Source organism: Varroa destructor, unplaced genomic scaffold, assembly GCF_002443255.2.
Source record: "Varroa destructor unplaced genomic scaffold, Vdes_3.0 BEIS01000003.1, whole genome shotgun sequence".
Lineage (NCBI taxonomy): Eukaryota > Metazoa > Arthropoda > Arachnida > Mesostigmata > Varroidae > Varroa > Varroa destructor.
In genome coordinates, this window is record NW_019211456.1 from 45,037,685 (window position 1) to 45,049,348 (window position 11,664).

Here is an 11,664-nt window from a genome sequence, read left to right on the forward strand (position 1 = left end):
GTGGCCAAGCCTGGCAGTTAAAGTGTATCGCTTAATTGAACATCGAGCTACTATATATCATCTACCGAAATGTATAACCCGGCGTCCTTGCAGCCCAAGTTATCGAACTTCCTAAAATAGGTGCAATAGATGAGATGATCTTCTATTTTGTCCGTCGAAAGCATATGCCAATGCACTGAGGACATTATGCTGTATCTATGTCGTTGCACTATGAAGAATCTCACTGGCAGTCATGGTGAGGATGAAAGCTTGGGGGCGCAGTTATGAGTGAATAATTCCGGCATGAACGAGGTTATCAGTGCAAGCTTGTGTCGATTGCGGTACTGCATTTAAACACAGCGCCAACTTAACATGAGCAAGACTACAAGGATTTTTTACAGGGTGGTTGAAACATAAATAATTTGACATTGCGTGCAAGTCAAATTATAGACTGTCGCTATTTACCAACTTGGATATTGTTTTTTACCGCGATCGGTTTCGGACTACGTCACGACTTAGATGAGAAGGTCAAAGATTTCGCAAGGATTTTACCATTGTGTAATACGAATTTTGAAAAGGCTCCGAAGCATTATGTGCTTGCCGGTTTGCTTCTAATATTTCAATCTTGTTTGTCACGAAAAACTGGCTTAATAAGGAGAAGAACTTACCAACGATGAAGAGCAGTATGAAACTGCTCCTATTTTACTAGTTGTATAATAGTATTAAACTAATATGTTTATAAACGCTTAGAAGTGCTTAGACTTAATTTTATCTTTGCCATTTTTTCCTTTCACAAATAAGGCGTTATTAAGATGTGTGGGCCGATGATGTTGTCACTTGAAGTATAAACATAACATAATTATTCCAAAATTTCCGCACATGCAATGAAAACTCTGCCGAGCGACTAATGGATCATGAGCCTTTCCTTCATCACCCTTCCTATGTCAGCAAGTGAACACATACACCATTCAGCCCAATTAATTCTCCGGCTGACTGATTCCATTAGAGATAAAAATGATGCCGGTAATTCCCAACGATACAAATAGCTAAACCCATTCATGGCAATGCCAAGTTGGCATTTTTCAAACCGCATCAGAGAATCCCAGATAGTGTTTTTGCCCCCATTCATGAAAGGTGAAAGAAGTGGGTGGTCAGCTGTATCAGGTCAAATCTATTAAGCCAACGTGTTCTTCTTTCATTGTCCTATTGAGGTAAACACTGTGCTGCGCTTTGCTCAACAAAGCCTTAAACCGGTGGTCCGGAACATCTTTGTTACAGGGTAAAATCTAACGTTCACTCTCAGCCTTCACATTCTGTATGATCATTACTGTAACACGAAAAAGCTAGCCATCGTACAAGACCAGGCTCACTCAGATCGTCAGTGACGTGCAGATGGATTTAACGGAAATAGTCGATTGGAACGAGTGCAGGCTCTATTGCCCACTGTTGTTTGTCTCTCGCTTCTTCTAGTGCTACTGCGGTCATAAGGTGCCCGACGTCGAAAATGGTTCGAAGAAACGAGGAAAATGTCGATATATGGGTTTACTTGAAAGAAAAACCAAACTGGCCATCGCAATTTTGTAGCCGACAATTACAAGAAATTACCAAAGAATATGGACGTGATGATTCTGCACACACATATAAGTGGTAAATTACGTGCTCTCCTTTCCACAGTCGGCTAGTTATCTGCCTAGTTCAAAGGTAAAAGGTATCTAAAAGTATAAAACGTGTTGAAAATTAACTTAGTGTTCTGAATTAAGGACCGTGCGATGTGAGACCGGTAACTTGGGCTGCCAATGTTTAGCCAAAACACCAAGGCTCGATAATTTAGAGCAGATCTGCCGGTAGTAGTATCACTGGGTTCCAAAACAAGGCTCGTTAAAATCAAAATAAGGCATTTCTGATATGATTTGAATTATGTTGCATTGCCGTGTTCAAGTTTGTGATGTGATTTCGTAGCAGTACTTGAAGGATTAGCAATGTAGGCCTATTTCGAATTCCGTTAGCAGTCTAAGTTTCGATTAGAGGGTTGATTCGAATATTACCTCAATTATATGACTACTGTTTAAGTACGACTCAAATTGTGACGTTAAAAATAAAGACTACCATGAAAACAACACATGGAGTATATAGTTGAATCTAATCTTGGGCTGAAATGTGTTGTTGTTTTTGAAGAGATTTCAACACTGCATGATGTCCATCTTCCTTTATGCATATTTTCACGTATACGACAGCTAGACTGTACTTCTAGGATACCCTGACGTGTTAAAGGAGGATGCAGCGTCGTAGGATTTCTATCCCTTTAGTTCTCATACACGCATCCGTGGTGAACATGATGTAGATACAAAAGAAGGGGATCTATTTAGAAGTGCATTCAGCCATAGTTTTTATTTAGCATAAGGCACTGAAGTGAATATTAATCAACCAGACTATCAAATTTTTCTTGGAAATTTTTCTTTAGATTTGTTTTTAGCTGAATAATAGAGTATGATATGTAGTACTTAAACACAGGTCGAGTCATCAGATTGATGTAAAAGTAGTGCTTATTACCGTAGTAATTAATTTATACTATTAATTAGGTGAGGAGTTTCTATACGATGCTTCGGGAAAGGACCTTGAATGGCGGCAAAATACAAGTAGCTACATGAAATATCTGACATCCATCTACCACAAACCTGAAGAAGAGATGCCATTCGGCACTAGTAAGTTGATCAGTAAGAAACGGTCTAGCCTAAAGCGAGCAGTATACAAGTATTCGAAAGACAGTACGATCCATGTCGCATGTTGAAATCAAGCGCCAAATTTCAAATCGTAGTTACCACTGCAGCTTTACCTTCAAATTAATGCTTATTAAATCAAATGAAACATGATGTTATATTTTGTGCAGCTAACAACAACTGTATACGTGACGACTTGGATAGCGCCACTGCTAGGCTGGAATACGATCCCGTATCGCTTTATATTGCCATGAAGAACGACATTACCCTTGTTAGATCCGGCCCCAGAAAGTACTCTAGTATAATAAACGTTCGATTTCGATTGGATTATCACGTTTTAGTTGTGGCAAAACCTTAGGACCAGAATAGCCAAGGCCGAGCTCTTTGATTTGAGCCAACTGTGAGAACACACGAACCGTGCACTTTCATTCTATAAGACTCGCTAATGAATACGAGTTGGGTCACTCTCTCAGCGTCGTCGCTCTACTTCAGACTTCAGGTTCGTAAAAGCAAGAAAAAAAAAAAACAAATCAAAACAATTCAGATATCATGCGTATTTACGTATTTAATGTACGTATTTAATATAAAGCTTTTACGATTACAGAATTCTAGTGTCATCTATACGCTAAGGCTACATAGGCCTCTCAACGTCTGGAGAGTTTTTATTCCGTTCGTAACTAATTATTGACTGTACATGAGCGCGATATTAGATCACCTCCATAGCTAAACGCTACCCAATTAGTTGGACGGGAGAATGCGGAAAGCATATTGCTCTGACGAAGCTGAGAGAAAGTCCTTTCATACTGACCAGCTTTGAAGACATGCACAAATGCATGCGCTTCAGATTTCAAAAATTTGTCTCAGTTTCCCTCCTTCTTGAATTCTGAGATCAGTTGAGGTTTTACTGCGGTAACCGTAGTCGCAGAAGTAAGCCGCGTAATTTCCACAAACTCCGACGGTGCGTCAGCAGGAACCTACATTGGCCGCAGTTTCCAGCTGCTGACCGCAAACATTAGACTCTATTCGGAACAACTACTACAAACAAAATAACCTGTAATAACAGACATAGTTCATCACACAGTTCAATCATATAACGAGAATTAAAAAAAAAATGATTCATAACTAGGTAATCTGTCCGATTTTTATGAAAAAAACATTTACCACCTGCTGTAGGCCCTAGTTAAAACGAAATTTGTTTTGCTAATAATTTGCTGCAACGATAAAAGGAAAATTTTGTTCCTTACATACAGGAACATCTTTAACTGACTATAGTACACGGGAACGTAATGCTATCATTCATAAACTTCGTTTTTACTGGTTAAAATGGAATAACCTTATCTCATTTTGTCTACTAAGTTACATACGTTCGAAGGCTCTTAGAAGGGAATACGGCGGACTTTAAAATCGAATAACTTCTGAAGTGCGAACCGCCAGTATAAACTTGCTTGGCTGGTACATTCCAGTCTTCTCAAAACTTATAAGTAAGAACCGAGAAGAAGTTAATTTCACAAAACAATTCCACTCTTAAAATATTCACGAAAAAGGAAGTATACTACTGTAAAGCATATCGCATAATGAGCAGTCGTCAAATTTTTGTTACTCAAAGGTTACAGCGCTTCGAAAATTTATTGAAGATTGGTGGAAACAAGGAGGTAGTACATGATTGGCGCAAACGTTTAAAGGACGGAGACTCGAATGTTGAGACCCAGCAAGGAGGTGACTGCATTGCCGTAATCGGATATATAATATAATACGCAATACTAAAAGGGGACTTGAAGTATTCTATCGGATAAAACTGGCATTTCACGTATAATACGTTACAGGATTATAACCAAAATACGGACAATGCGGAAACTGTGTAAAAATGGATCCCCATGAATTCGCTTCAGACCCGGTAAAAATGCACGTGGTGTCTTCCGGGTACCATTTAAGGATTTTTAATCAACAAAAAAATCGCACGCAGCAGACGATCGCCATAGACAAGGTATGGTTCAATTGCTACCGCCAGCCAGAGGGAGACTATAGCGATATCCTGAGGAGAAACTGAATTCAATGGTAGTGTTGATCAGATTCAGGCGTAAGGTCATGGTAATACTTGCAATGAACGTCAAGAGTATCTGATAGTATCAAATACTAGAACAATGAACGCAGCCTGCTGTTTCGGGCTTCTCAGAAAGACTCATGGACCTCTCATACGGCAGTCCAGAGCATGTGGTCTAATAGCTTGACGACAAATCTCATCGCCATACTTCATCTACTTCCTGTATTGAGTGAAATATCAGCCAACGTTAGCTTCAACCCGCATACTGTCCCGATATAAACCCGGGTTTCGATGACTTTGAAAGAACAACAGGTGCACTATCATATCGCACTATCGAGAAGCCATATAGAAAGGGAAATCATGTGTGGAAACACGAACTGCAGCTACATGGCTTTCCAGAACATAATAAACCACAACGCTTCGAGTTTATATTTAAAAAATCATCATTCTAGCCTAAATAGTTGGAAAGTAAGTTCAAGCTAATAGCCTGACACATTTATTCTGGCCTTGCTAGGCCAAACTCGTTCACCTAAGGCCGCACTTTTAATCCGACTATGCTTTTCGCCTCCGTGTAGTGCATTGTTCCCCTTAAATGCAAAGTGTTCGTTCAACAAGATTATTTTAATGCATAGAAAATGGACGTGCAAACAGGCTCTACGATACAGACACTCTTCATTCAGATCTCAGGGGCAACATAGAACAGGAAGTAGATCCCATTGTGTTACTAACTTAACGAAAAACCCTTCCTTTACAACTATACGTACAGTACGTTGTTGACATGCCATAGGGGGTCCATACGAAGGTGGATATGAGCGAAGTACGCTAATATGCAATATGATGTAGTAATTTGTTTAGAAGTAACATTCCGAAGTTACCAACTATGTTGCATACCACTTGAATGAATGTAACAGATTGTCACTCGATTGTCTATATTTTGGCATGTTTGCGTGTTTACAAGAGTATATTATTATTAGACGTGTGCCAATAGACGAGGGCCTTTATACCTAAGCACCACGTAAATTAGCATGAAATCACTGAAGCTTATGAGTAAATATCAGCTTAATGATAATTACCTGACATGTACTGTGTTATCGTCTAGGTCTGCTTCCATTACGTACCATGGTGGCCCGTGAACTGAACGCAAATAATAATAATAAGATACGGCTTGTTATTTTCTCTCAGCATCTCGCCCCACACCTATACCATTATAAAAAAAAAACTCCTACGCGCAAATTTTTTATGGACAACAAAAAGTAGTGTCCCTACGACAATATGAAGTGGAAAAAAGAGATGAAAATTTAAGCAGATACGCCTATACCTAATGTTGAATTCAATCCTTCTCCACAAAATACCATGGTTGATGTCTTGTAGGACTGGAAGGGTTTGATACAGTGGGAAATGCTTGTAAAAAAAACCGGCCGGCAAGGATCTGTATTTGGCCTAAGTTCACAGAAAGATTTGGTAGAAAAATGCCAGACACGCATGGCAAAAATCGTAAAAGTTCCACCTGCCCGAAGAGCTTGGACAGTGAGTTTTTTTTTTTTTTTTTTCTTTTTTTTACGTTCTTCAGACTTCGCGCCGACGAATTACCGTTCTCTGCCAAATTAAGTAGACATAAATACAGTTGACAACAGAAGGGGGTCTTAAAAGCTGGCAGGATGAATTTTACAATAACAGACTTGAAAATGTCTGGCGAAGCGGAATAAATAAGTTGACTAGGAGAATGAAGGAAGATCGAAAGGAGCAACAGCGGAATCATTACGAATTATTGCTAGAATACGAATAAAATGCCACATTTTTTTGTTTAGCGAAAAACCGTAATTGTATATATATATACGTATACAATATGTGTACAATATGGTGCGCTCAAACAGGAAAAATTTTGGCGGGCTGTTTTTCGTAACCGACATGCGTTCGTTCGTTCGCTGCTTCTGATAACAGATGAAACGAGTTTTTTTCTATAAAAAAACGACAGCTTCGGCATGGCGGACAAGAGTACGTTGTTTTTGGGATTTGAACGAAGGTCAACTATTATCTAATCCTTAAGCGCTGCGCGAACCCCACGAAGATGAAACGATTTTTTTGTCCGAAACCAACTGTCTACATCCTCAAAGTTCAAACGGGTTCTCAAAATCTGAGAGGAAGTTTTATGAGGCAAACTAATAGAGCCTCAATAGGATTTAGATTTAAAGAGCGCGAAAACCTATCCAAATAGTTCAAAAACATTTTTGACCATCTAAGTTTTTTTTATCTAGAAGTAAACGGTTGTCGTTAGAAAAGTGGAAGACTTATGTGGACTTAAATAAGAATTCGAATTACACGGTATTTATAAGAAAAAAAATAGCAGAATATATTGGGCATCCACCGGTTGGTTTTTCTCTAAAACGCTTATGGTTGGTTTGAACTTTTCAGCCATTTTGAGCCTCTATATTTTCCAGAATTTTGGCCCGCTATCAGTCCAGATTTAGATTTTGTTGTATTCTTTGTGTGTAATGTATTTGAGCGACCACGTAACGAATTCACGCCTACTAATAGCATTGTTACTATTGTTGATTGAAGAAGGGTGTTTTCGAAATGGCTAATTAGTAGTTTAGGCCCCGAACCAAGGCTGTATGTTAAAAATGATTATTAGGAACGACACTTCTGGCGCATATAAGAGTGTTCGTTGGTATATTCGTTGTTTTTTTTATGTTTGAGTCCAACGTTAAACAGAAGGTAGAAGAAGTTTATACACACTTCATGTACGTTATTTATACATATATACAGTTTAATCAGACTATTATTTTGTGGCAATAAGTGGTGGCAATTACTTGAATTTACTACAAGGATCTGTTTTATCATGCACTGAGGAGAACATCAGCGAAGAGAGCAAATTTTATTTTTTACCTAAACATTATAATCATTATCTAAGAGAACGTCCTAATAACAATCTTCCATACAGATAAATTGAATGAAATGGTTCTATAGAACACCCTGCTCGTTCGCTAAACCTGACGTTGATAAACTTTTACCTTTAGAACATAATTTTTGTCGAAAAAACCGATTTCTATAGAAGGTTTGAAAGTTCATTAAAGTCTGTGAATCAACAGTATACCGTAACGAGCGATGTCTTGATCATAATGACAATAGTTTAAATACTACGGCGAAAATTATACATTTTAGGTAAAGTCTTTTACAATTTAAATACTAACTATACGTGACTAAAAACCTAAGCTATGATTGTTCAACACCTTGGATATATGCTTTCGATTTCAAACTTATATATAGATGATGGCGCCTAAATAGGTTCACAGCGGGAGACGACACGGGTCTAAACACTTACCACTGAAGAAACAGATGACTGCAATTTTTTCCTATAACATAGCAGCAGCCTCTTGGTGTGAATTCGTGCCATACTGTGCTGCAAATATACTTTTTACCTAAATTGTAAATATATCCTATCTTTTATCGATTGAATGTCTAAAGCTGTACGCCCGTAAACCTGTTTAAGCTGAAAGAGCAAAGACAACAAGTCTGAGCTGCAACAACTAACTTCAATTATAATTGCCTTTTTGTTAAGTGACCACAGCGGATTTACGGTCCAAATTTGACTTATTAACTTAGCATATTATCATGGATACGATTGTGGAAAAAAAGAGCAACTTTGAGTAACATGGCCTACAATGTATATATTTTAGTTTTCGTTATATACCCAACACATACATATAATAGAACACATGGTACCTTACAGTAGATTAGCTAGTAAATTAGCTGATTTCACTAGACGCTGCTAAAGGAAATGAGTAACTTGCTAAAGAAAAATCTTACGTTCATTTTGAACACTGCCTCTATCCAACAGTGCTCGAACACAGTATTTTAATGAAGATAAAGGATAAGCTAGCTATCTAAGTTGGTTGCCGGGAAACTAGTAAGAGTAACGATATATGGATAGCTCAATTTGCATCATAGGCGGCAATGTCACTCGTCCATCATTATATCTTCCTTTCAATAAAGAATCCACTAACTTTGAATAGTTAATGTGTTGTCTTTGATTGGGGTGTCACGTAAAGCTTATAGAAAAGAGCATACATTGGGGTAATGCAAATATACTTTTTACCTATATTATATATGATATTGATGATGACGGCTGGCTTTTCACAGCGCTATGTAAGCCGTAACAACAACTAAATCTATTTGCTTATCGGTATAAATCGGTATATAACTGAATAAAGAAAATTATATACAACATTTTAAATAAGCCAAATGTAAATAATACCATTACTTAAACAAATATCATAGGACATTTATTCAGGAGCCAATCCTGTAATTACACCGTCATTAAAAAGCAAGGCATTATGACAGTGGTTTATAATGCTTTTCGTTAAAAAAGCTCACAGCATTGTTTATAACTGAGGTGATATCGTCTCCCTTTTATTACTACGTACTATTTTCAATATGTAGGCTTAAACGATTATGGTCACACATGCAAATTATTAAACTATCTACAAAATTGTCATGTTTATATCATAACACAACAATCTAAGCATGAAATTCCCCTAAATCAACGAAGCCATTCTTTATCTTGCACGATTTCCATCGGCAGTTTTAAAAATTTACAGGCTTTTCTCTATAAAGCCTTATCTGCGACCGTTAATCAGAATCTGATGGTTACAGGCAACTTGATAATGGCTATACCGCGAAAAAGTTCGTATATAATGTAGAATGTTTGATTGGTTGCTTTGGACCGCCTGTATAGTCAAACTGTGCTTTTCACGCAGGCTTAATTTTTCGAGAAAATAGCAGATTGATGCTTCGCATATAAGAGGCAGTTATACAAACACAGATACACATATTCACACAAGTGGGCCACAAATCAGCTGATCTTATTTTCCGTTTTTAGCCCAAGATAGGGTCCAAGCAGGACTTGGCTTGCGGCAGGCGTAGTTAAAGGTACCCTAGGCAGGAACAACCGCAACGCAAATGCCCACGGTGCTATAAGATGGCCAAAAAAGTGAAGTTCTCGCCAAATGTAAAACGCTTTGTCCAACTGCAACAGTATGAACGGCATGATAGAGTATGAGAGAAATACCGCTGTTACAATATACGTGACTACGTCATAGACTGGCTTGGATAGCAGTCTTCCAGACAAAAGCCGTGGTCGAAGATAATTACGCACCTCGCGTGCGGCAACCACAAAGAACATTGCCGTCATAAATGAAAGAAAGTAGCCAGGGTATAGGCCGTGCCAGAGAGCCGAAAGGAAAAACGTCCTGATCGTTTTGTATTTCAGCTGACGGTCGTAGCACACATGTTTAAGCCAGCGCTGTGTAGACACGTTCCAATTGTCGATGAGATTTTTCATGCTTGTCGCTGTTTCAACCTGGGTGATATTGATGTTATCGGCTCCGTCCCACCGCTCCTCACCGTTTTTGGTAATATAATAACCGTAGGCTGAAGCATCGCACGACGCCTCGGCAAGCTTCCATGCCACGTAATATTGCAGACGACACAGAAAGCTAAAGGCTACAATACACAGAATTTTCCGGTAAAACGGCAAACTGGAAAACCACTCGGAGAGTATGTCATTTTCTTTGATCAGCGGTACAACAAAAAGTATTAGAAGAATGTTGAATCCAACGCAAAACAGTTTACAAACCACTCGCCAATGAGTGACTGCTGTCGATCCATCTGGTCGGAGGTTTTTTCCTTCGGTGATGCGCATAAAAGTTTTGTATGGAATAAGGGGCCCAGCAAGAAGCATGTGAAAGTCCAACATATAGGCGAAGTACGACAGAACATCTGGCATTTCCGGGATTGCGTCGCGTATTTGCTCTCCCGTCAGGCCATCGGTGTGGACGGCGTCGCGTAAACTGAACGCGAGTATTGATACTCGTTGTGTAAGCATCATGATTGCGCCGGTAATATCTATTGTGTAGCCTCCCGGATCTGAATATTGTCGGAGAAGATGAAGGGCTGATTGGTAAATTAGGCAGACAACGAGCGTAATCTGTGGAAGACTCTGGAGTGATACTACTCGCATAAGAACGTAAGACACTGTAGCCTCGATTACAACGTAAACGATATCGCGCCCAAAACAGAAAGACAGGATAATTACGCCAAAGATGATTACTAAGATTTTTCGTGCTTTCACTGACATCCTTTGTACGTGTATGAGATAGCTGTATATATAGGCCATTCCCACAGCTACAAATCCAGCGGCAAGAAAGTTTAACTTGTCTACCTGGATGCCCAATTTCACAGCGATTGGTAATAGTAACTTCGAACCATGGTAGTTATTAAGCTGGGATTTCCAATGTGACATCTTTGGCGATGTTGGTACGCCAGCCTGAAAACCCTAACAAAGTCTACGCTGGCAATTTTTAAATTATCTGAGGTTCACTTGCAGGACAGATTTGATAACTATGTGTAACTGGCAGTTACTCGATGGACTGAATTCGGGCGTACCACTTGAAAGCTGTCGTTTGGCTGTGGATACCCGCTGTTGCAGAAAACAGCATTTCGTATCGACTCAAGGGTAGCTCACAATATCGTTATTCTCCAATAAGACGACCTCGAGAACATAATGCGCCTTCGAAATTTATAGGTAAAAACTGATATCAATACGAACGCTTAGTCGAACATTCCACGAGAGCTCAAAGATGAAACTGTAACACGTTTGGGGACTTGAAGCGATCTTTTTGCTTGGCAGATATATTGAGCTGAGTGCGTTAGGCCATCCCAACTTTTTTTTACTAAACTATAGCCAGTAAGGCAGTGTTATACTATATATAGTAGTATATGAACATAGTGTCTACTGGCTATGGGTCATACAACCAAATTCTTATTAACTTGTTTGATTGTACAAGACATTTCGATTTCTCTATTTGAATCGAAAGGGTCACCTTGGGTTGCCGAATAGAACATTAATTTGATGATTTATTGTCAGGA

The 11,664-nt window shown here is 38.9% G+C and overlaps 1 protein-coding gene and 1 long non-coding RNA gene across 2 annotated transcripts; one reads left to right on the forward strand and one right to left on the reverse strand.

Annotated features, from left to right (window-relative positions):
• The first annotated feature begins 2,412 nt into the window (after positions 1-2,412).
• Positions 2,413-5,109, forward strand: LOC147757015 (uncharacterized). The gene is made up of 3 exons (XR_015324238.1): positions 2,413-2,681; positions 3,038-3,195; positions 4,520-5,109. It is a non-coding gene; the product is annotated as an uncharacterized LOC147757015 (long non-coding RNA).
• Positions 5,110-9,277: 4,168 nt separating this feature from the next.
• Positions 9,278-11,442, reverse strand: LOC111247075 (membrane-bound glycerophospholipid O-acyltransferase 1-like). The gene has a single exon (XM_022797625.2). It carries the CDS (start codon positions 11,036-11,038, stop codon positions 9,590-9,592), a length of 1,449 nt encoding a protein of 482 aa, XP_022653360.1. The 5' UTR covers positions 11,039-11,442; the 3' UTR covers positions 9,278-9,589.
• Between the last annotated feature and the right edge of the window lie 222 nt (positions 11,443-11,664).

Coding starts and splice junctions, on each gene's coding strand:
- LOC111247075 (XM_022797625.2), bottom strand. CDS start 11,038: ATGTCACATTGGAAATCCCAGCTTAATAACTACCATGGTTCGAAGTTA.